At 38.4% G+C, this 25,830-nt stretch overlaps 1 protein-coding gene across 1 annotated transcript; it reads right to left on the bottom strand.

Annotated features, from left to right (window-relative positions):
* Positions 1-1,461: 1,461 nt before the first annotated feature.
* On the bottom strand, positions 1,462-22,048 carry LOC139164024 (zona pellucida sperm-binding protein 3 receptor-like). The gene is made up of 7 exons (XM_070745590.1): positions 21,834-22,048; positions 18,041-18,232; positions 11,822-11,918; positions 10,029-10,114; positions 6,846-7,040; positions 4,157-4,339; positions 1,462-1,644 (listed from the first exon to the last, which is right to left on the bottom strand). Exons 1-7 carry the CDS (start codon positions 21,913-21,915, stop codon positions 1,640-1,642), a joined length of 840 nt encoding a protein of 279 aa, XP_070601691.1. The 5' UTR covers positions 21,916-22,048; the 3' UTR covers positions 1,462-1,639.
* Between the last annotated feature and the right edge of the window lie 3,782 nt (positions 22,049-25,830).

The following is a 25,830-nucleotide window of genomic DNA, read 5'->3' as shown; positions in this document are numbered from 1 at the left end:
AAAGTCGGCCGGGCTAACGGGAGGCGGCGCGAGGCCGGGCGCTGGGGACGTCTGGGAGGGCGAGGAGGCTGATGGCTGCTGCGCACTCCACTCTCTCTCCGGCTCTCTCTCGCTCTTTCTTTTTCTCTCTGTTGCTGGCATGGTGAACGAGAGAGAAAGAGAGAGAGAGAAAAAGGAAGGGAGAGAGAATGAGAGAGAAAGAAAGCAAGAGAAAGAGAGGGAAAAAAAGCAAGACAGAGAGAGAAAAAAAGGGGGAAGGAGGGACATAGAGGGAGGGAAGGAGGGAGAGAGAAAGAGAGCAAAAAAGAGAGGAAGAAAGAAAGAAAGAGGGATGGAGAGAAAGAAAGGAAGGAAGAGAGAGAAAGAGGGAGGGAGAAATAGAGTGAAATGGAGGAAGAGATATTTTTTTGTCCAAACTTTTCTTTAGCCACCCCGCCCCCCCGTTCAGTGTTCCCCAGAATTTTGAAAACATGAATAATGTGCCGCGGCTCAAAAAAAGTTGGGAAATACTGCTCTAATGCACTTGTACTCGCCCCTTACTGACCTCTTAGGAATCTGGATAGGTCAACCATAGATAATATAAGGGTAAAGTGTTGGGGGTTTAGGGATGACACTATGGAGTCCGGTAATGAGTTCCACACTTCGACAACTCGGTTACTGAAGTCGTATTTTTTACAGTCAAGTTTGGAGCGGTTAATATTAAGTTTAAATCTGTTGTGTACTGTTGTGTTGTTGTGGTTGAAGCTGAAGTAGTCGCCGACAGGCAGGACATTGCAGCATATGATCTTGTGGGAAATACTTAGATCTTGTTTAAGGCATCTTAGTTCTAGGCTTTCTAGGCCCAGGATTGAAAGTCTAGTCTCGTAGGGTAATTCTATTTCGAGTGAAGGAGTGAAGGGCTCTTCTGGTGAAGCATCTTTGGCCATTTTCAAGGGTGTTAATGTCTGGGATGCGATATGGGTTCCAAACAGATGAGCTGTATTCGAGGATGGGTCTGGCAAAAGTTTTGTAAGCTCTGGTAAGTAGTGTGAGATTGCCAGAGCAGAAGCTATGTAGGATTAGGTTTATATCTCTTGAAGCCTTCTTGGCTATATTGTTTCAGTGGGCTTTGGCACTTAAATCTTTTGTTATTAGTATACCGAGGTCTTTAACTGAGTGAGGATTATCTGTGATAATTTGATTATTCAGTTCGTATTTGGAGTTCAGATTCTTCTTCCCAATGTGTAGGACAGAGCATTTGCTAGTTGAGATTTGGAGTTGCCATATGTTAGACCACTCAGAAACAGCGTCAATTGGAACCCACCCCTACTTAACATGTTGGTTAGGTTGTGAATCTGACATTAATATTTAATTACATGATTTGGTATATGCACTATTTATTTTGTTTTCTATGTCAGCAATTTTTTAAAAAGTGTGATCATTTGTGCAACCTCATTGCCCCCAGTGACATATCTAAGCATATTCTTTGAGGATTAGAAAGCATATATTTTATTGGAATATTATTTTGTTGCAAGAAAGAATGTTTTGTAGCAACTATCATCAGTCAATTGTTTTTCTGTGTCCAATTAATTGCAGGAAATCCAAAATTAGATCCAGTTTTTTTTTCTCAATCTTATCCAACCATCTTCAAGGGATCTTTTTAATCTAAAAAAAAAGGAATAAAATATTTGATCACATAGAAGGACAACACAGTGCACTCCTCTAAGTAAACACTAGGCATTTCTGAATTGTTGCAGCCATATAAATTGAAATTCTAAAGAAACAAACAAGTAAAATATCTTTTATTTCATATGAGATCAGGAATGTCATATACTCGAGTTAATTGAGACAGTGTGTCAGGTTTATCTCAAATTTATTATTGTTCCATTCCCAAAATGAAATATTTACATACTTTCTTCTCCAATTTCCACTCTTGTACTTAAGAAACAATCTTTGAGCTTTGAGAAGTGGAGTGCTATGTACCAATAGACAAGTATTGTGTTCTAGAGACTATCAACCAGTAGTGGGCTGCTGCAAGTTTCAGTTATTGCGAATTGGTAGTTCCAAACTTCCGACGATCAGCTGGCTCCATCTACCTGCCCTTGCACTATCTTGTCTTATATTTCCTTCTTTCTGGCTCAGCTGATTCGTACGACACAGCTGATTCTACTTACCAGGACTGCCTTAGAAGGTAAGCAGCTGAGATTCAAATTGCTATATTTTGGTACAGTATTTGTAAATATCTATACAGTATATAAAAACTGCTGATTATAAACTCCTATGTAGTTTTCTGAGAGATCACTTATTCCAAATAATGTTGGCTCACCTTAGGCATACCCACAGACAGTAATAATATCATCCAATATTTGTAGTCTACAGTATACAGTGGTACCTCTACTTAAGAACGCCTCTCCTTAAGAACTTTTCTAGATAAGAACCAGGTGTTCAAGATTTTTTTTGCCTCTACTTAAGAACCATTTTCTACTTAAGAACCCGAGCCCGGAAAAAATTCCCAGGAAATTTGAGAGTGGCATGAAGGCCCAGCCAGTTTCTTGCCATTCCCCCTTTAATCCCAGCCATCTCTGGCTTTTCTGGGCTGCCAGAGGAGCCTTTCGGTGGCGCTTAAGGAGGCATTGGCAGTCTAGAGCGAATAAAGCATTTTCCTTTCTCTGGGTGCTTGGAGAGGGAATAAACCTCTGCCAGTGCCCAGAGAAAAGAAACACTCCCTTCATTCTGGGCAGCCCAGAGCGAACGGAGCATTTTCATTTCTCTTGGCGCTGCCTCAGAGTCCCTCTTTTTTTTAAAGCCTTAAAGTTTTGGATTTTTTTTTATTCCCCTCACTTCACCTTCTTTCTTCAGCAGCGACTGCCCTCCTCCTCTTCTTCCTCCTTCTCCTTTCACTCAAATTCCAAGCTTTTATTTCTTTCCTAATGGGTTTGCACGCATTATTTGCTTTTACATTGATTCTTATGGGAAAAATTGCTTCTAATTAAGAATGTTTCTATTTAAGAACCTGGTCATGGAATGAATTAAGTTCTTGAGTGGAGGTACCACTGTATTTGAGTTGAACATTTTGAAAACTCACTTTAACATAAACAGGATCTTTTTAAATATTATACAGGTATAGTTAAAAAGGTATGTCATTAAAGACATCTTCACCAGAAATTCTTTCAAGAATTGTCTTGGATTCTAACATTTTAGCAGATACTATCTAAACAATTTCAACATTGTTCACACACCCGAAAAACCAAAATCCTACTTTCTTAAATAAGAATTACAGTGTTTTGGATATACTTAGATATTCTAGCCAGTCTAGCACCTTTCTACACTACTGCAAATTAGGAATACAATAATAAAATGACTCACCTTTAGTCCTATCTTCCTCTGGGAAGGGCTAGGGTTAACCTTTTTTGCTTTTTGAGTGCCCAAAACATGTCTGTCCACTTCCCCCAAATGCAACATGAGTGCGCCTCCATGCATGTTCCCTGCCTCTCCATGCATGTGTATGCATTCCCCATGCATGCACCTATTTTTTGCTTCCAATTTGGTGCAGGAGGCTTTCCAAGCCCAAAATCGGATGCAGAGGACTGCACTCAGCACCCCCGCACCCCATTTGGCTTCCAGGTTGGTGCATAAGGCCTTCCAGGTCCACAACAGGACATGGGAGAGGCACACACATGTGCAAAGCCTCAAAATACAATGCAAGTACCCCCTTGCATGCACCTCACCCACCCATAATGCATGCACATGTCCCCCACATGTGCTCTGCTCCCCTGCACATGCACAGCAGACCTGCTGTCTTAAATGCATGCACATGTCCCCCACATGTGCATAATGCATGCACATGTCCCCCACATGTGCTGTGCTCCCCTGCACATGCACAGCAGACCTGAAGACCAGCTGGCCAGCGGGAGGAGCACGCAAATGCACGGAGCAGAGCTGAGCTGGGCCGACGGCTGCCGTGACTGCAGAGAAGGCTCTACATCCCACCTGTGGATGCATTCCATAGGTTTACCATTAGGGGGCTAGGGGGAAAAGGAGATGTGGGGGTGGTGGCTGGTTTGAGGGGGGTCATTACTACACCAAGCTGAAACCGTAATTTCCCAATTTTAAATTTATAAATTTAATATTCCGCACTGATGTTCATTAAAAAGTTTAAGAAAAAATAAATACTTACTCTTAACACACTGTGGAAGAGAAGGATTCCATTCACTATTAGCATCACAGTGAGGAGTTGATGACCCTCTCAAAGTGAAACCAGGATTGCATTCAATTTTTATGGTATGCCTATATGAATATGTTGCATGAAATCCATATGGAAATCTCGCATTTGGGATGTTTGGTCCAAGACAATTGACCTCTGGAAAAGAAGGCAGCATTTAATTTGGAAGTGTTTGCACCAAATAACCAGGTGCCCTGATGGTCAGTAGAAGGGCAAAAGAGAAAATATGGATTAAGTTATTGTCACACAAATATTGTGATTTACATAGTATAGAGTCACCTTGTAGGAAAGATGGGAAGCATAGAATTTTAATAGATAAAAATTAAAAATATTTATGTCACAGAATGGGAAACAAATATATAACTGACAACATCTTGCCAGTCCTTGGACTTTTAAGCTTGAAAATTATTATTTGCTTAACTTTGACCAAAAAGTATAATCATCTAACTATGGCTCTACTTTAAGAGCTGCATAAAACAAGATTAAATGGACACAAAGATAATTTACCTGCAGCTTCAAATAATTGAACCAAATACAGTATATAACATATATTATAAAAGTGTAATACTACCAGCCAGTGTAATATAGTGTTTTAGATTAGGATCAAGGATTCACTCTAAGTCACAGAAGCTCACTGCATAACTTGGAGCCAGAATCCCCCTTTCAGAAGAATCTGTTTACAAGACTGTTGTTGTTATAGGAAAAATAAGAGAGCATATTATATATGGGGTTTTGAAAGAGAGGTATAATATAATTCTAGTGAATAAATAATATGTAGCATTTAAGAAAGATCCTGGAGTTCTTCAATTGAGAACTAATAAAACAAATATTTGGGATATCAAAGAACCAATATGGTGCTAGTTATGACCTATAAAGACCTACATGGCTTAGGACCAGGTTACCTACAGGAATGTCTTCTGCCTCATGTACCCCAGCAGCCGGTTAGGACCCTCAGAGTCGGCCTTCTCCAGGTCCTGTCGGTCAGACAATATTGTCTGGAAGGACCTAGGGGAAGAACCTTCTCTGTGGCGGCCCCGGCCCTTTGGAATGAACTCCCTCCAGAGATATGTACCACCCCCTCCCTCCTGGCCTTTCACAAAGTTTTGAAGACCCATCTCATGGGAGGCCGTGAGTATCGAGATCAATTCCGGCAATAATAATAATAATAATAATAATAATAATAATAATAATAATAATATAATAATAATAGTAGTAGTAGTAATAGTAGTAGTAGTAGTATAAAGTTTTAGGAGAATATACTGTACCTTATTTTAAAAATCATGTTTAGGACAAGTCAAAATAAATACTGTACCTCAACTTTTCTCTATCACCCTTGAAAAATCTTTTGAAAGCTACGTGTGAAATATTATTAACCAGCTATGCCACATTCTTTAATAATATTATTTCCAATAGTATTGTTAATTGTTCCCAACAAAGCTATAACTGAACTGCTGGTGCTATGTGGCTATGAACAAAGCAAGTGTTTGTACATACACCCACTTTAATTTAATTTAAATACATCCACTTATAAACCCTGTGGTGTTGTTGAATCTCATGGAATAGGCCAGCCCTACTGCTGATATACTGAGGATTGCAGCTGAACTTCTACATAGTTTCACTTAATTGTGGGAGAATGTTGTTCCCAGTATTGATTTTTGCATGTGTAAAAATCTCATTTGACTAAAAGATATTACCCAATGTTTTTTATTGCTATATTAGTAGAAAACAAAAGTATAAATTATTGTTATTATCCTCCTAACAATTAGCAATCCAATTCAATGGAGTCATTTGGGGGAAAGATCAAAGGCAACATGAGAAAATATTATTTTACTGAAAGAGTAGTAGATCCTTGGAACAAACTTCCAGCAGACGTGGTTGGTAAATCCACAGTAACTGAATTTAAACATGCCTGGGATAAACATATATCCATTGTAAGATAAAATACAGGAAATAGTATAAGGGCAGACTAGATGGACCATGAGGTCTTTTTCTGCCGTCAGTCTTCTATGTTTCTATGTTTCTATTACCAAATATGAATATCTTAACATATTTTTCTTTCCTCTTTAAATTCTATTTTTTAAAAATTCTTACGCATTTTTTATGATTCCTACAAAGGCATTATTACTAATTAGGTTTTACAATATGGATAATTTGAATTATTGAAATTTTAATGGGTCTTTCCCCCCTTGATTTGTATATTAGAAGGTGTTGGAGGTTTTACCTTTATTTTTTAAAAAATTCCTTTTATTTTTTTAAAATTCCTTTTTAATGGGCATTTACTAATAAAAAGGGTTAATAAATATATATGAAAATTAAAATGGAAGAGATGTGGAGAAATTTGAAATACTACAGACTAATTAACTTGAGCCATTTAAAATTTGGATCAGCTTAAAAGATGTTTTAGCGAATAGCATATTAATACAATATAAGAAATTTGAGCAGCTATTTATTATCCAGATGTCAAAATTAAATTGGATTTGTATACCATAATTTTTAAAATTGAATTATTGATGTATTTAAACAATTTGAAGTTGTTGGTACTTAAAATTGTACTGTGATTGGTGAGAAAATAAAAAAGGGGGAAAAACACAAAATCAGTAAATTTACAGACAGAAAGTAAGGAAAATAACATAAATTCCATTACTTTTGCATTCGGGTGGAGGTGAATGCCACTTTCCATCTATACCATTTTCTGCAACTGTACATGCAATTGATGATTCTCCAATAAGGGTGTAACCAGCATCACACCGATATGTTATTACGGTGTATACGTTGAATTCATCTGAATAGCTAAAATAATCTCCATTGACAATTGAAGGAGGGGTGGTACAAGAAATACCTGGAGAAGAAAATCAACAGTGATTCAGCTAGGCTAGAATTGCAATGCATCTTGATTTAAAATAATACATAGTATACTGTAAATGTTTAGCTGCTTGAATTAATTACTTCAAACCATCAAAGAAATGCACATATTTGGAATGCTTTCTAATATCAACCAGAATACTGAAGTCACTTTTCTAATGCCATGGATAATATTCAAATCAAACAAATATCTGTTTTCCAGCTCCTGGGTGAGGCGTCTTCATAATCTTATTATCAAAGTTGCCTTGCTCATTAGGATCTCTTCCATGTATAAATTTAAACTAAAAATGATACTTTCTTCCTCTGGAAGTAATGTAGAGTTATCCATCTCTTAACAGAATGCAAAAAAGTCCATACTTCATATGAGAATAGTGATCACATCAACCACATTGGGGGCTGGGTAAAAAATTGTAGAAGAGCTATTAAATGAAGGTTTATCACTCCAGATTATGCTAATCCCCCCTAATCTGATTTAGCCAAATTTCACCTGATTACCTCCAATGATTCCTAGATCCTTTGCAATAATTGTTAAAATGTTAAACCAGGATCAAACAAACACAGCATAGGGTGGCTTCCAAATTCTTCAACAAAGCATCCCATTTTATGATGAAGCAAGCACTGAAAATGATGAACACTTTTGGGAGCAACCCAGGGACATGTGGCCTTTCCTAACTCAACAGTATGAGGTCCAGAGATCTTGAAAAGGTAAGTGCATAATGGCTGAGGGTCATGTGGGAATAGGATTGGGACCTGTGGGATCTGGAGGACCAGGGAGGCATTGGAGGAGGGGTCATAGGCAGGGGTACTGCAGAATTCCTGAGGTTGATTGCAAGGATGAATGGCTGTGAGGGTACTGTTATGGCTGTAATATTGAAACAGCTTCCTAGGTAGCTTTTGTGGAGTCTATATAACTTTGATCAGCCACTAAGTGGCTGGTTATGAAACAGAGACTTCTTGTAACACTGGAGAAAGTGGGATTCTGGATACCACTGCTCATGTATAAAATGTATCAGAAAAGACTTAATGAACTCAATCTGTATAGTCTAGAGGACAGAAGGAAAAGGGGGGACATGATCGAAACATTTAAATATGTTAAAGGGTTAAATAAGGTTCAGGAGGGAAGTGTTTTTAATAGGAAAGTGAACACAAGAACAAGGGGACACAATCTGAAGTTAGTTGGGGGAAAGATCAAAAGCAACGTGAGAAAATATTATTTCACTGAAAGAGTAGTAGATCCTTGGAACAAACTTCCAGCAGACGTGGTTGGTAAATCCACAGTAACTGAATTTAAACATGCCTGGGATAAACATATATCCATTGTAAGATAAAATACAGGAAATAGTATAAGGGCAGACTAGATGGACCATGAGGTCTTTTTCTGCCATCAGTCTTCTATGTTTCTTCTATGTAATTCCATCTAACCCAATTTAAGCAGTTAGTGCAATCAACTATACCATTAAAAAGATATACCTGCATTTGCTTTACTGTGAGTAGAACCCACTAGATTAGAGAGCTTGATGAATCAAAAGGGGTGAGGTTCCAACAGTATGCTGATGACACTCAGCTTTATATTTCTACCCCATGCCAATTTAGTGAAGCAGAAGTCAGTGCTTGGAGACTGTGAGGTGAACAGGTTCAAACTCAACCCTGACAAGACTGAATGGCTGTGGGTGTTGCCTCCCAAGGGCTGTTCCATTTGTCCATTCATGATTCTGGGTGGGGGACGCAGCACATCTGCAACTTGGGGATTCTCCTAGCTCCACAGCTGAGGCTAGAGCAACACCACTTGGCTATGGCTAGGGGGGACCTTCGCATAGGTCCATCTAGTACACCTGTTGCAACCCTATTTGGATTGGGATAATCTCCTCACAGTCACTCATGCCCTTACCATTTTGCGCTCAATTATTGCAATGCGCTCTACATGGAACTACCCTTAAAGAGCTTTTGGCAATTACAACTAGTCCAAAATGCATCTGCACAACCTATTGTGTGTGTGTACCTAGGTACCCCCACATAACTCCATTGCGATCTTTACTGGCTACCGATTGGTCTCCGGACGCAATTTAAGATGTTGGTTATTTCCTATAAAGCCCTACATGGCATCAGACCAGACTATTTATGGGACTGTCTTCTGCCACGAAACTCCCAGCGACCAATCAGGGACCACAGAGTCAGCCTTCTCCTGGTCCCGTCGGCCAGACAATGCCGATTGGTGGGGTCATGTGGGAAGTCCTTCTCTGTGGTGGCTCCAGCTCTATGGAACCAACTACCCCCAGAGACTCATACTGCCCCACCCTTCTGGCCATCCAAAAGGGTGTGAAAACATGGCTCTGCTGGCATGAATGTTATTGAATGAATCTTTGTTTATGGGTGCATCTAGTTATGGGTGTATCGCATTTTGGCAATATAACACCACTACTCTGAGACCTGACATGCAATAGATTATCATCATTAAAGCTTCATATAGCTCATGACCTGGGTACCTTCAGAAATGGAACTCCAATTGTTTAGTCATGAGATCTGATTCCATTCTTGTTTGGAGAAGCATTTTCCCCAGAAGATGAGAATGCCTCAACTATGAACACTTGGCTGTCCCTGCAGTTCTTGTGAATTGGAATATTACATGTTGTTCTCTCTTGCAATGAAATGTTTGCTTGATCAATGTGATTCACATTACTTGCAGTATTGGATGTTGCTATACTTTTGTCACTGCTTTTATTTTTATTTTGTAATTTTCACCTGGTTTAGTAATTTTGGATATGTATACCATACCACTCAGATAATGGAGGAAAAACTACAGTAGATAAATTATGTTGACATGATTCAGTTAGGCATTTCCTAAATATTTGTAAGCAGGCAGAATAATTATACTGAAGACTAGGCAGGCTGAACTTTTGCTATTAGGAAGTTAAACATAAAAACACCAAAAAGAAGCCTAATAAGCTTAAATAAAGTATCATCTTACTTTTGCAATATGGAAGTCGTCTATTCCAATCAACTTTGCCAAAACTTAAAACACACCGTAGAGTGGAAGAACCTATCAGTGTATACCTTAAAAAAAAAGTAAATGAATTATTAAAACTATGCAGACTATTTTACCATGGAGTGTTCAATTTCAATGTCTAAAAATAAGCCACAACAGGCTGGAACCATACAACAAAATTATTCCAATGAAAACCAATTATATTATGATGTACTGAAATATAAAACACCACTCATAATATTCTTGTCCACATTTGCCTAGTAAGAATCTGTAGAAGAATATAAGGAGAACTTGATAGGTGTTGTATTCAAGAAACGTTCATCTTCAAGTCAGTGTCAAAGCTTTATAACATCCTGGCCACTCTCTCCCTATTTTACAATCTGATATTAAGATTTAGGAAGTCACATATATAAAGAATGTCTGAGGATGCCAGCACAGTAGAAACCTTCTCTATCTATTTCAGTTTCAAACTTAAAATTGGGCCTTTTGAGGAAACTCACTTGTTTGAGCCAGTGCTGTGCAGCTGTTGTTTGTGGCTATACAGTAAGTATTCTCTCTCCATTCTTTTACCAAATAGCTACTTTTATAATAACTTCAATAAAGCGGGACACCATTGGCGGGGGGGGGGGGGGGATGGACTTTAACTCCCAGAATTCCTCAGCTAGCAAAGCAACAGGCTACAGAAGGAGGCAAAAGACCCTTCCAAAAGTAAATTGCTTTTCTCCTCTCGGTAGTCACCATTGCTGCACTCAATATTAATAGAGAAGTCAGGCTGAAGGCCTTGTAAATATTGGAATCCATACTAGAGTATGCCTGCTGGAGAAATCTCAAAACGCCTGCTAAGTACAGCCACCTCTGCTTTCAAAACCTGGTGCCAAGAGTACTCAAACCAACTGAACAAGAGCACTTGCCGAACAATCGCACTCAAACCGCTTTGAATGGCGTGTGCAGAAAAGGCTGCCGGGAAACAGTGTCCTATCAGGAGAACCTAATGTTCGCAGAGCTACATCTCTGAGCATGGCAGTGGGAGAACCTTTAAAAACTACATTTCCCAGAGAGGCCTGGAAGCAGAAGATGGTTAAATTCGATTCAAATGTGATGCAGAAAGCACAGGAAGTGGTATCCCCCTTCCTAAGAAATTAAAGCACTTCATTGTTCTTGTTGTATTTGCAAATTATGTCCTGTATATTCTGGGGGACGCATTTGATACTTGGCTGTCTGTAATGTGTAAAAAATATGGGGGGTTGTAGAAATACCCAGGGTTTTACCATTATTATTCATATTTTTTTGGTCCTAAAGTGTTTCCTTTCTGTGGGTGCTGGGAGTTTATTCCCTCTCCCAGCGCCCAGAGAAAGGAAGCACTTTATTCACTGTGGGCAGTCCAGAGAAAGGAAAATCGGGACTTTTTTAAAAAACCCTGTGGAACGCGGAACAAATTATTAAAAATTGGGACTGTCCTGCCAAAAACGGGATGCCTAGTCACTTTATATTTTCAGCAAGAGCATCAAGAACTCCCACTTCACCAATTTCAGCCATTACATCAGAATATTACTGAGTTATATATTAAGATTGCCTTAAATACTTTCACCAGTCAAACTGTTTTAATTTTAAGTTACTTTAGAAAGGTTTGTATCTTAAAGAAGAAATACAAATAGTGATAATACATAGTTCACAATTGTGATTTTTACTATCAATATTTAATGATATAATACTGTTTATCAGTTGTCCCTAAATATATTTTTATAAGCTACTTCAACAAACATTCTCTAATTTACCCATGATTGCAAGCAAGGGTTATTTTATCTCCAAGCAGTAAGTCACCTCCAGATTCTATATTGCCATTTTCTATATCCGGAATAGGGCATCGTCTTCCTAAAGGAGTAAAACAGAAATATTATCATGCATTATCCTTTTGATTCTTACAATAAAATAAACATAGAAGCCTAGAAATTCTATTATTCTTTATATTTCTCCATTTTTTATTGTATCAGTTGTTTTGCTAGGCAGAGCTGCTTGATAAGCTATTCCAACCTGTGTGTTCATACAAAACAGCCTGAAGTAGTTTATAAAGCAGCTGAGTGGATTGGAAAAAGAGCTGGGTGTTCTATTGAGTCAAAGTCTTTCAAATATTCTCTGTGCATATTAGACTTAAATTCTGTTGAAAGATCTTATGTCTGAAGTTGGGACTAAAGTCCCAACTCCGAGTCTTTGGAGAGGGGCAGCATACAAATCTAATTAATAATAATAATAATAATAATAATAATAATAATAATAATAATAAAGAAAATGAAATACTTGGGAGTTTGGTAATTGAGCAATCCAGGGAAAATTGTGGAGGTAAACTATAGACAGATATGGAGGAAAATGTTAAAACAGATGAGGACTTGGAAAGAGAAAGGGTCAAGGAGAATGGCCAAAATAAGAGCATTAAAAATGATGACAGTTCCCAAGATGATGTATCTGTTTCAGGTAGTGCCAGGTGGTATATCAGTAGCAAAGTTAAGGGATTGGAACAAAAAACTTAATTATTGGGTTGAAGAAGATAAAAGATCGAGAGTAAGGAAAAAATAGTTAATAGCTAATGAAAAAGATGGTGGATGCAGAAACCCTAGCTTGGAGCTGTATAGAGATGTGTTTCAAATGGAAAGATTAATTGAGTTTCAACTATTCAAAAATAAATAGGTGAACTTGGAAGAAGGGATGAATGGGATACAGAATAGAAAATTAATATTTATAAGGTGGAATAAGAGCGATATAGATAAACTAATAGGTCCTTTGAAATGGACTGTGGAAATTTGGAAAAAATGGCAGGGGAAACTAGGATTATACAAATAAAAAATGTCATTGTTATATATAATAAACAGATAATGAAACAAATTTAAATAGGGTAATAGGAGAGTTGAAGGGAAAAGGGATAACTAGGATAGAACAGTTATACCAGAAGGATAGGAGGATAATAATAATAATAATAATAATAATAATAATAATAATAATAATAACAACAACAACAACAATAATAATAATAGCAATAGTAGTAGTAGTAGTAATAATAATAATAATAATAACAATAATAATAATAATAATGTATGCCACCCCTCTCCGAAGACTTGGGGCAGCTTCGGTAAGTAGAAATTGTATAGAATGGTGGCTGGGCTAGGGAAGATGGCTACAAATAAATGCATGTATGTATTTCTATGTACCTTGTATTATATTTGTAAATAATTTTTTTCTAAAAAAAATGGAAAGAAATAGAATTAGAGAAAATAATAAGAGAAAAAAGTGATGGCACCAAGGCGCAAGCAATATATATAAGATGTTATTGCAGGCAGATCGGTGTGTGATCCAAGGATTGACTAAATGGTGGTAAAGTGAATTACAAGTAGATGTGCAAGAGATGAAGAATATAGTAAAGAATATAAAGAAAATCAAGAATATAAGGGTTAGAGAAATGAGAAGGAAAATACTACATAAGTGGTATCACACACCTGTTCAACTTGCATACTTCTAGCAGAATGTTAAGAATAATTGTTGGCATGGGTGTCAAGATAAGGGAGTGTTTATGCATATGATTTGGGAATGCCCGGTAGTGCAAAAACTTTGGAAAGAAGTGCAAGAGGATATTAATAGGATGTTAAATATACGATAGACAATTACAAAGGCAATGGCAGTATTAGTCAAAGGGGATGATATGGAAGAACTTAGGGAAATAAAAGAAGCAGTGATAGAAAGTGCTCAGACGGTAATAGTCCTAGGCTGGAAGGATGCGACAAAATGGACAATACAAAACTGGTATCAGTACATAGTGGATCATATTCAGCTTGAGATTATGGATAAGAGGATGAATTCAGCCAATGAAACTAATCTGTGGGAACTGGTGGGATGATGGGACAAGGTAAGAGGATATGTGGTTAGTAGAATCTGATACCAACGTGCAAAGAATAAATTAGAATTACTTTATAATATGTAAATAGATATATTGCTCTTAAGTTAAAATGGTATATAGAAAATATGCCCCCATTCTGGTGGAGGGTTATGAATGTTGTTTGGTGAATGTTGAATGTTGTTGGGCATTGAGCACACTGTTATGTGTTGTGTGAATGCTTTACTATTATTATAAAAAAATCAATAAAAATTATATATACTGTATATAAAAAGAAAGATCTTATATCAATAATAATTATATATCCATAATACAGAACGATAAAATAACCTACAGGCTTTTTTAAAAAGCTAGATAAACTAAAAACTTAAAATGGACAATAAAACCCTGTAGCTATTCAAATTTTAAAAATCTATTGCTCTTCTATAATTTCAATTTCATATTCTTATCATTAAAGTTTTGTAATATAAAATTATTTTTAAGTTGTTAAATAATGATCTGAATCAAAGCCATGGAGAATCATATTCTTCAAACGTGTTTTTCCATTGACACAAAGCAATTCGACGGTCAAGTGTTGAAAAATGTCATTAAGTCAATATTTTCTAAAGTATAAAATTCCTTCTAAGAATTCATAATCACTTTTTTTTTTTTACAAAAGTCCAAGTACAATATAAAGACTAGAGGAAAAATTTCTAATTTAGTAGATATATGTTTACACCCTATCGAACACCTTTCATTCATAACTTCCTTACAAGATTCTAATTCATCAGAATAATAAAATTTAAACAATAAGGATTTACCAGTGGTGTGTCTACATCATATATAGCATGAAGATTAGTTTTCAACAATTATCTCATCTCCATCATAAAATGAATGGCACCCATATTATCAGGCACAAAAGTCCACACAAGAAGATCCACACTAGAACATTCAATTAAGCTGATTTATTGCTAAAAGCCTATGCACAAGAATCTTCTCAAGTAACAATCAGCACTTGGTTAGAGTTAAATAAGGGATAATGACAATCAAGGGGGCTGGACTTAATTCACTTGCAGCTCTGAAAGGATTCTAGGTTGATCTCTATTTCAATTTTTCCCTCAGAATTTTGCCATTCCTTCTCTTACATATATTTTTATATCTTTTCATTAGCATAATACCCTTCCCAAAGTTATTTTGCTTAAATCATATGAAAATATTTAGAGCTAACATCAGTGTTCCCTCTAAATTTTTTGGGGGGTGGGTGGAAAAGTATAGTGTCTGAGCGGCAGTCCCTTCGAGACTGAGCGGCACAGAAATAATAAATAAATAAATAAATAAACAAACAAACAAACAAACAAACAAACAAACAAAAAACCCACCCTGTTTTGCCTCAGAGAATTTCAAAATAAAATACTGTACTGTGTGTCTATAACAGTGAGCTCATAATAGGGCAACTCTATCAATATCAAAATGCCACTTAAATAGTTGAGCTAGTTTCAAACTAGATTTTGATTTTCTTTCTCTCTTCCTTATTCCCATTCTTTTTCTTTCTCTTTTCCTTCCTCTCTTTTTTCTATCTGTTTCTCTCTCTTCCTCTCTCTCTCCTTCCCTCTCACTCTTTCCCTCTCGGCTTCTGGGCAGGTTTGAAAAACTCTGAGTTGATGATGATTTTTAAGTGAGCATTCCTTAAAACCTAAATTGTTACTGTATACTATATGCCAGAGCATAAAGAAAATGGAGCTGAAATAAACAGACATTGATTTTTCTTCTTCTTCTGGATTTACAAAAAAGTTCTGTTGAGGTTTGGAAGGACATTTTTTTCAGAAACAATAAGCCTAAGGATACATTTTATTAATGATTTCAAGAGAAATCTACTAAAATTATGAAGTAATTCTTGGACTTTTTCTGAAGGAGTCAAAGAATATCTTTTAAAAAAGGGAAGATTTTTTTCATTACAGTGATCCCCCGGTTATTGCGTTCCCGATCATTGCGAACGGGCTAATTTGCGATTTTGCAACCCGGAAGTAAAAAACACAATCTGCGCATGCGCGCCCTTTTTTCTATGGGCACGCATGCGTAGATGGCGCTGGGCAGATCAGCTGCTGGGCGGCTTCCCTGGGTCTTCCCCCTCTTGCTGGCGGGAGGGCGAAGCCCCCCCCAGCACCCGCTCACCCGCCGTTCGCCCGCCCTTCGCCCGGCCACCCGCCATTCGCCGCTCGCCCGCCCTTTGCCCGGCCACCCGCCGTTCGCCCGCCCTTCGCTGCTCGCCCGCCCTTCGCCCGGCTACCCGCCGTTCGCCCGCCCTTCGCCCGGCTCGCCCGCCCTTCGCCCGGGTTGGGGGCTCGGGGGTTGCTGGAAAGCCCCCCCAGGCCGGCTCCAATCTTTTAAAACAGGCGCGTCGCTTCTCCGCTGACTCCTGGCGAACTTCCCCGCTTTAGGAGTCAGCGGAGAAGCGGCGCGCCTGTTTTAAAAGATCGGAGCCGGCCTGGGGGGGCTTTCCAGCAACCCCCAAGCCCGGGTTGGGGGCTTGGGGGTTGCTGGAAAACACCCCCAGGCTGGCTCCGATCGTTTTAAAACAGGCGCGCCACTTCTCCGCTGACTCCTGGCGAACTTCCCCGCTTTAGAAGTCAGCGGAGAAGCCGCGCGCCTGTTTTAAAAGATCGGAGCTGGCCTGGGGGGGCTTTCCAGCAACCCCCGAGCCCAGGTTGGGGGCTCGGGGGTTGCTGGAAAGCCCCCCCAGGCCGGCTCCGATCTTTTAAAACAGGCGCGCCGCTTCTCCGCTGACTCCTAAAGCGGGGAAGTTCGCCAGGAGTCAGCGGAGAAGCGGCGCGCCTGTTTTAAAACTATTGGAGCCGGCCTGGGGGATCGGAGCCGGCCTGGGGGGGCTTTCCCTTTCATTTGGGAAGCCGCGCGGCGGGCGCGGCAGCAGCGAGGAGTTTGCGTGGGCGGCGGGGAAACCCCAATCTTCGGCTCCTCGCTGCTGGGAAGTAAAAACACCATCTGCGCATGCGCAGATGGTGTTTTTACTTCCGCAGCGCTACTTGGCGAAAACCCACTCGTTGCGGGGGGTCCTGGAACGGAACCCTCACAATGATCGGGGGATCACTGTATTCCATAACAGCAAAATAATAATAATAATAATAATAATAATAATAATAATAATAATAATAATAATTGTTGTTGTTGTGGTTAGCTCTGGCCCAGCTCCTGCCCCAAGGAATGTGCAGGTGAATGTGGGGGAGACATCCACATGCTGCAGGCCTGTTTTGCTCCCAGTGGAATCTGCCGACGAAGTCTCCTCTGACCAAGGAGGCCTGAGTGACAGGGAGGAGGAGAGTTTGGCAGACATTCCAGGAGGAGATCAATCATCTCTATCATCTCTGACTTTTGAACAAGAATTAATGACACATCCACACATGCGTAGAGTGATGCATAGGAAGCAACAACTAAAGGATTATTACAAAAGTAAATGAGGCCACCTGTGGTTGGGTGGGGCTGCGGTAATTAGTGCTGCTGCTATAAATAGCAGCGTGTGGGTTTGGCCGTTGTGGAGAATTATCTGATTGTTGTGTTTCATGAATGTCTTGCTGTTTGTTGACTTTTCACCACTTTGAAACCAAAGCAGAGCAAAGTGTCTTTTACTTTGTGGAAGAAGAAGGGCTGTGACTTTCTTCACAGCTGCAAGCTAAGTACTTACGAACTGATAAGGGACTCGTACAAACTACTAGGTTGTTTTGGGACGAGTGCTCTTTGCAATACAAAAAGAGTGCTTAGTTTATTTTGAATTTTGTGATAAAGAACATTGTTTTGAATTTTCAAACGTGTGTGTGTCTGAAATTTGTACCTTTGAATTTTTGGGAGGCTCCTACCAGAGACTCCGGCAGAACAAATAATAATAATAATAATAATAATAATAATAATAATAATAATAATAATAATAATAATATTTGTATGCCACCCCTCTCCGGCGAGACTTGGAATGGCTCACAACAGTGATAAACATTGTAACAAATCCAATACTTAAAAAAGACATCTAAAAACCCATATCATTAAAATAATCAGACAACTCAGTCATACCATACATAAAACATATTAGCCAGGCAATACCTCATAGTAGTTGACAAAAGGTACTCACTTTGACAAAGTGTAGGAAGCTCTGACCACTTATTAGTTTCAAGACATGTCATAGAGCGAAATTTTCCAGATACAAATATATAACCTGGGTCACACTGTAAGCGCAGGACAGTTCCAACTGGATAGGTATTTGCTAGATTTCCTCCTCCTCTTGGTGAAGAATTGGGAGGCAGAACTGGAGTTTGGCACTTACCTGTAAATAAGCAGAAATAAGGAAAATGTGAAATAAAGAAAAGAAGTACTGAAGCCCAATTGTTCATTAAAACTTAACCAAATTTCCTCCATGATGATCTGTCTCTAACTTTCAGGTCTTCTAATGACATACTGATCATCACTGCAAATGAGTCTGCTCACATTTTTGCTAGTCATCCTCCTCTTCTTCTTTTTTCTTCCACTGTTCCCAGCATTAAAGCCTTCTTTAGAGAGCTACTTCATCACACAATTTATTTGAAGTTCAAGCCTGGTCATATATGTCTCAGGTAAGAACTCTGAGTTGATTTAATTGATTGTCTCTTTGTTTGTTTGATTTATTGACTGTCCATAATATTATCAGGAGTTTATTTTTAAAATTATTATTTTATGTGTTTGTCTTAATTTAATGTTTTCCCAACTCCACTAGATTTTATTTCTGCAACATCAACACCAACGTTTCAGAGAGTCAATATTCTTCTTGAAAGCCAAATTTTGCTTCCATAAAAACTGCTGCAACTGCAGTTGTAAATTTATTTTATTTATTTATTTTGTCCAATACAAATTGAAAGTTAAAGAGAATAAAAACATGTAGTAGTAAATATCAGGGAAAGGATAGAAGAAAATAGAATAGAATACATCAATGAAGAGTAGAGGAAAGGATATATGAATGGGAGAAAAGATATATAAAATATAGGAGAGACAATTGGACAGCGGACAGAAGGCACACTAGTGCACTTATGCTCGCCCCTTACTGACCTCTAAGGAACCTGGTGAGGTCAATCATGGATAGTCTAAGGGAAAAATGTTGGGGGTTGGGAATTGACACCACGAAGTCCGGTAACGAGTTCCACGCTTCGACAACTCAGTTGCTAAAGTCATATTTTTTACAGTCAAGTTTGGAGCGGTTGATATTAAGTTTGAACCTGTTGCGTGCTCTTGTGTTATTGCGGTTGAAGCTGAAGTAGTCGTTGACAGGCAGGCTGTTGCAGCATATGATCTTGTGGGCAATACTTAGATCATGTTTAAGGCATCGTAGTTCTAGGCTTTCTAGACCCAGGATTGTAAGTCTAGTTTCGTAGGGTATTCTCTTTCAAGTGGAGGAGTGAAGGGCTTTTCTGGTGAAATATCGTTGGACATTTTCGAGGGTGTTGATGTCCGAAATGCTGCGTGGGTTCCAGACAGATGAGCTGTATTCAAGGATGGGTCTGGCGAAAGTTTTGTAAGGTCTGATGAGTAGTGTGAGATTGCCGGAGCAGAAGCTACGTAGGATCAGGTTGACAATTCTAGAAGCCTTTTTGGTGATATTGTTGCAGTGGGCTTTGTCACTTAAGTCATTTGATATTAGTATTCCAAGGTCTTTTGGCACACTCACATGATGTTGTACCTTTCAAACATGCTGCTTGAGTCCCACTGGAATTGGGCAGCATAGAAATCGAATTAATAAATAAATTTCAATTATTGTCATTAAGCAAACATTACTTGCAATGACTGATTACTAGATACTATTACTATTGATGCCAGATCTGCCAGACCATGGTTGTTCTATATATAAATTTTGTAGATGTTGCCTCCTCTAAATGTAGAGCCTATGCTGTTGGCAAATATCCCTTCACAATGACTTAACATCTTTTAAATCAACACAAATAAATAATGCCCAGGTTTTTTCCCCCCAGAGTTCAGGTTCATGTTTTCAAACAGGACTTTAGCCTCTTAAACTTCAGTTGGTGTTTGCAGTCTATCCATACAAAAAATTACCACTAGAAAAAAAGTCAAGTGAACAAATCACTTAGGTAGAAGCCAAAGAATGTCTTTCAAGATCTTGGCTACTATGCAACATCATGAAATATGTTTGGACACAACCTGGCTCCCTTACTTCCAACATGAGTACTATGGTTTATTTTATTTTTTTAAAGAAAGAAGTCTCAGTTGAAGCATGATATTATATTGATATATAATTGATTGATTAGGTGCCATAGTCTTTTGAGACTGAAGGATACCAATGCCAGGTGCCATAAAAGTGGTGTCAATTTCAAAAATCCAGATGATTATATACTCTTCAGACTGATCTAATTTCAATTTGACCTTTAAAGTCTCTGAATGGAACATTAATTATTGTTACATTCAGATCTATCCACCTGGCTACTGGCTCTTCCTATTTCCCCATCAATTTTCCAAGCACAGTAGATTTCTCAAAAGAACTGGGCTTTTGTATGATGAATTCATAATGTGATATGTCTCATAATTGCTGCGCTGAGTAAAAATTATAATTTGCTCTATGAACCATTTCTGTGTTTTTCTGCAATTATCAAGGACAGTGCTCTCAGTAGATGGAAATAAAAATCCTACTTGTTAGAACTATAGCACACATATAAAAGATTGCAAAAAGAATTGGGTACTTAAACAGTTAAAATTGTTTGAAAGTAATCTAACACTTTTCCATCTCCCTTTCTGTTATAGCCATTATGCTATAATGGCATGACACTAAAGAATTCCCATTGATATGCCTTTGTATGATGAGTTTTGTTTAGTTAGTTTAGTTTATTTAGATTTGTATGCCGTCCTCTCCGAAGACTCGGGGCGGCTAACAACAATAAAAAACAATGTAACAAATCTAATATTAAAAAGTAATCTAAAAAACCCCAATTTAAGAGACCAATCATACCAACAAACATACCATGTATAAATTCTATAAGCCTAGGGGGAAGGGAGAAAAAATTTTCAATTCCCCCATGCCTGACAACAGAGGTGGTTTTTAAGGAGCTTGCAAAAGGCAAGGAGGGTGGGGGCAATTCTGATATCTGGGGGGAGCTGGTTCCAGAGGGTCGGGGCCACCACAGAGAAGGCTCTTCTCCTGGGTCCCGCCAAATGACATTGTTTAGTCGACGGGACCCGGAAAAGGCCAACTCTGTGGGACCTTTGTACGATGAGGTTTCTGGAGTGCCAGGAGTGTTGATTTATTTATTTATTTATTTGATTTTTATGCTGCCCTTCTCCTTAGACTAGGGTGGCTGATCAAGAATACTCATAAAACTAATAGAATTACTAGAACAAGCAGAAGCAGAAACAGGCAATGAGATATAGTGCCATAGAAATAGATAAGCCTATGAGAAGGAAGTTCTATTTTTAAAAACAATAAATAATTAGGTCTGTGCCTGTGTTAACCTGGCCCCATTTGTCCATCCTCAAAAGACTTCACACCGTATTCAGAAATCACATCTGGTGTGTAATTCTGCACTGGAGTTGTCAACATGGGTCCATCTTCAAAACGATGAGAACTGAGTTATCTTGACAGGACCAGCATAGAAATAAAACAATTATTTAGCACAAGAGAACACCATTTTAAAACTATCCACACTGGAAGGAATTGAGTAGTGACAGAATGGATGAAATTTCAAGCAATGTTAGACCTGCCTTCCGAAAGGCCTTGGAAAGCACAAAAGAGTTTTTTTAAAAAACAAAAAAACAAAAACAAAAAAACCCAGCAGGACCATGACTTGAGGAAGTCTAAGTTCTCTCTCAAGAAACAATTGTTACTTGGACACCAGTCAGCCCCCTTTCTTTTAAAAACCGAAGGCAAGCTTCCCAGAGTCCACTTTACTTACTTTGAACTTCAGATGAGGACAGCAGCGGCAGGAGGAGCATACAGGCTAAGAGCCCAGTCTGGCTGCAAGGAAATGTACCCATTGCAGTAGCAGTAGGGAAATCTCCGACCTTCAGAAGAAGTCCTAGAAAAATATTGGCAGCTTAGGACAGAGCAAGAACTTCCACAGCCTAGACCCAGATAGGGTAGTGTGTGATACACCAGTAGGAAAAAGAGTGTCTTTATATTTACAGTCAGTAGGCAGTTTATTTTATTATTTCTTTTGTTGGTTAGCCACAAAGCTTTTGTAGTTGGACAAAATGTCCAAGGATTAGGAGAAAATCCAGATATCGAGTGTGCCAAATTTGTGGTGACTTAAATTTACAAAGTGACTCACAAAGTAGAATTCTCAGCAGTGTTCAGAAATAAATGCAAATATTCTTTTTGTATTTATTCATACAATTCAAACATTGCCAAACTCTAACTAAATCTAGGAGCCCCATACTTTAAACCACAAATCAACAAACAGGCAGAAACAGATCATATGTGTCTAGAAAAGGAGCCAAACATAACAAGAGCTTTGGTGGCACAGTGGTTAGGGTGCAGTACTACAAACTACTTCTGCTGATCACCATCTGCCAGCATTTTGGCAGATTGAATCTCAATAGGCTCAAGGTTGACTCAGCCTTTCATCCTTCCATTTCACTTCTCATCCAAGAAGCTTCTTCAGTTCTGACTGGATAGTGTGGGAGTGTAAACAGATTTCCAGAAAAATTGCAGACTACAGGAACAAGATAAACCTCCAAATGCCTCAATGACTCTCTAAAAGGATGCAAATGACCAGTTGTCTGCAAGGAATATAAATCCTTCCATTCCGAACCATTCAGTCAGAACTGAAGACACTTCTTGGATGAGAAGCAAAATGTCTTCAAAGAAAAAAAACAGAAAGTCTATTTGCCACCTAAAAAAGCACTTTTGGGACAACAATGTCCAAGATGCCTCTCCATAAACATGATGTTCATTTGTGAATATGGCATCAATATTAATGTAGATTCAGTGATTTGGTTATGTATTGTTTATTTCAGCTATTCTTTTTTAAAGGTGAGGTCATTTCTCCAACTTTATAGCCATCCCCAAATCTAAGCATATATTTTGAGAACATAAGTTTAGATAGAATATAAAAAAAACTGTACAGTGGCAAACATTATTGGTCAATTCTTTTCCTGTGTCTGGTTAGTTGCAGGATGAGCATGTGCAGAAATAGATCCATTTTGTTTTCATTCTTATCCAACCAATCTTCAAGCTTTTGGGAGGTTTTTTTCTGAACAAAACAATTTCTGTTTAAAACAGAAAACATTGTTTTATCACCTGGAAGGACAATATAGTCATACCTCTTACTAAATAGTGGATATTCTTGAATTGGGGAAGTGATATAAATGGAAATTATAAGAAAAGAAAAGAAAAGAAAAGAAATGTCTTTTATTTTTAATAAAATCAGAAAGGTCACATTCTTGGCACATATTACAAATTAGCCTGAAATTCAGGCCTATCTCAAATTTGTGCTTCTTGTGTCACCACAATTAAAGATTTATATTTGCCTTTCTCCAATTTCCACTCTTCTTGTACTTCAAGAACACTCTTAAGAATTTGGACTTTGAGAGGAAGGTATTGTGTAGTAAGAGATAGATATTACTTCCTGTAGGGTATTAGCACCTTTGTACCTGTATTCAGGAATATAAATATTCTTGTAAATGGTTATAAAGTATATAAAAGCTGTTCTTATGTAGTTATCAGAGAGATGGCTTTTATTTTTCCTATGTAGAGCCCCCAGGGGAATGTCAGTGGCTCAGAACACAGCAACCCTTCCACAGCCTCAAATTAGATAATGTTATGGTTATCCGATATCTAAACAAGACAAACAGAGATAGGGACAATTGAGTGTGAGGACACCTGCGAGAAAGGAGAACACCGTAACTTTAAATTTCTTGAAATCAGCAACAAAAATTACAGCAAGCTATCAAAAACAGTGATGACGAACCTTTTTTGGTTCGCATGCTTAAAGAGGTATGTGTGGGTGTGCTAGCATATGTGTACATGCCCAAACCTCTTCCCTCCCCATCATGCCTGCACACACACACACACACACACACACACACACACACTGCCCCTGTACATGCGTATAGGACTTTCTGAAGCTTGGCAGGCAATGGTGGGTTCATATCAATGTGGTCCGGAGTCCCGCAATGTTAGGAACCCACTGATGCAATTTTCAGCAATTTTTTCCAGTGTTTTCATGTTAGAAGAAACCCTCCAGCCAGGCAAATGACAAGAACTGTATATATTCAAACAGACACAAATCTGGTATTAAATTTTTCCTTCTTTCTCAATAGATGTATGAGACATTGATATGTACTCTAAAATCGGACTGGCTTTCTTAAAACCTCTTTATCTTGATTTATTCAGTGCTTTCTTTTACTTATCTATAATTTCAAATATTAGATATAAGGAAATGAGCTGCTGAAAATATATCTAGTTCATAATCTCAATACAGATCTCCCGTACACCCACCCACCCTTTTCTTCTCTCTACTCTTTTCTTTCCCTTTCTTTCTTTCTTTTCTTTCTTTCTTTCTGTATGTTTGTATGTTTACCGACTTTTTTTGTTTATTTGCCTTGGTCTATTGTCTAAGTATATTGTTTAGACCAGTGATTTTCAACCTTTTTTGAGCTGCGGCACATTTTTTACATTTACAAAACCATGGGGCACATTTGGAGGGGGGGAGCAGCTAAAAAAAGTTTGGACAAAAAAATTCTTTCTCTTCCTCCCTTTCACTCTATTTCTCTCTCCCACTCTCCCTCTCTCTCTCTTTCTTTCTCTTGCTCTCTCTCTTGCTTTCTTTCTCTCTTGTTCTCTTTCTCTCTCTCTTGCTCTTTCTTTCTCTCTTGTTTTTTTTCTCTCTCTGAGCTTTGCGGCACACCTGACCATGTCTCGCGGCACACTAGTGTGCCACGGCACACTGGTTGAAAAACACTGGTTTAGACTATAATCCGACATGATTATTGTTTTCTGTAATCCGAAATGTTTTTATTGTCAATCGCAATTATATGTATTCATTGTATATTTGTAAATAAAATATTTTTAAAATTAAAAAAAAGAAAAAAGAAACCCTCCAGCCCATCTTTATCTTAATGTCTTTGCCCAAAGAACAGTAGAGAAGCTCCTTCTCAGGAAATGTTGGGAAAAAATCACCGAAAATTGCATCAGTGGGTTCATACCAATGAGGCACTCCAGACCACACAGGTATGAAGCCACTACTGCTGGTAGGTGAAAAAAAAAATGCCCAAATGGGCAAACTGGAAGTGCGTTTTTCCAAACTTCCGGTTTGTCCATTTGGGGATTTTTTTGCCTCCGAAGTTTCCCTGAAGAATCTAGAGGACAAAACAGCCTTTCCTAAGGCTGAAAATCAGCTGGCCAGTGCGCGCATGTGCACTGGAGTTGAAACATGGAAACATGGAAAAATCTTGCGTGCCCTTCTGTATGGCTCCGGGTGCCATCTGTGACACGGATGCCATAGGTTCGCCATTACGGCTCTAAGGCCTATATGTGTATGGAATTACATTTTCCAGTATCAGAAAAACTTCTGGTTTTTCAGTTGAAAATCCCCACCCCCTTAAAAATTTTTATCTTCAAGAACATATGCTATCAATGATATCAAATAAATGGCGTGCTTTTCAAATGTCAATATAAAAACATACGATAAGTCATGCGATTTATAGGTTACTATGATCAGATTCAGTGGATTGAAATTGATTCATGGGTCAATTAAGTATTCAGATGGGAGACAGGAAGATTTAAAAAAGGACGTGCCCTTCTTTTGCAGGATTTCTGGTAATCCTAGACAGGTTGAAATATAATAAACTGACAAGGAAAGGTGTGTCATTGCTCTCATTCAACAGCCATATTTATTTTATTTCACTGCTTTTGTTGATCACCACAGCTTCCTGATTCTTATTTGTCAT

This window comes from Erythrolamprus reginae, chromosome 3 (assembly GCF_031021105.1).
Source record: "Erythrolamprus reginae isolate rEryReg1 chromosome 3, rEryReg1.hap1, whole genome shotgun sequence".
NCBI lineage: Eukaryota > Metazoa > Chordata > Lepidosauria > Squamata > Dipsadidae > Erythrolamprus > Erythrolamprus reginae.
Note: the sequence above shows the minus strand (reverse complement) of the source record. Positions and strands in the feature narration are given on the sequence as shown.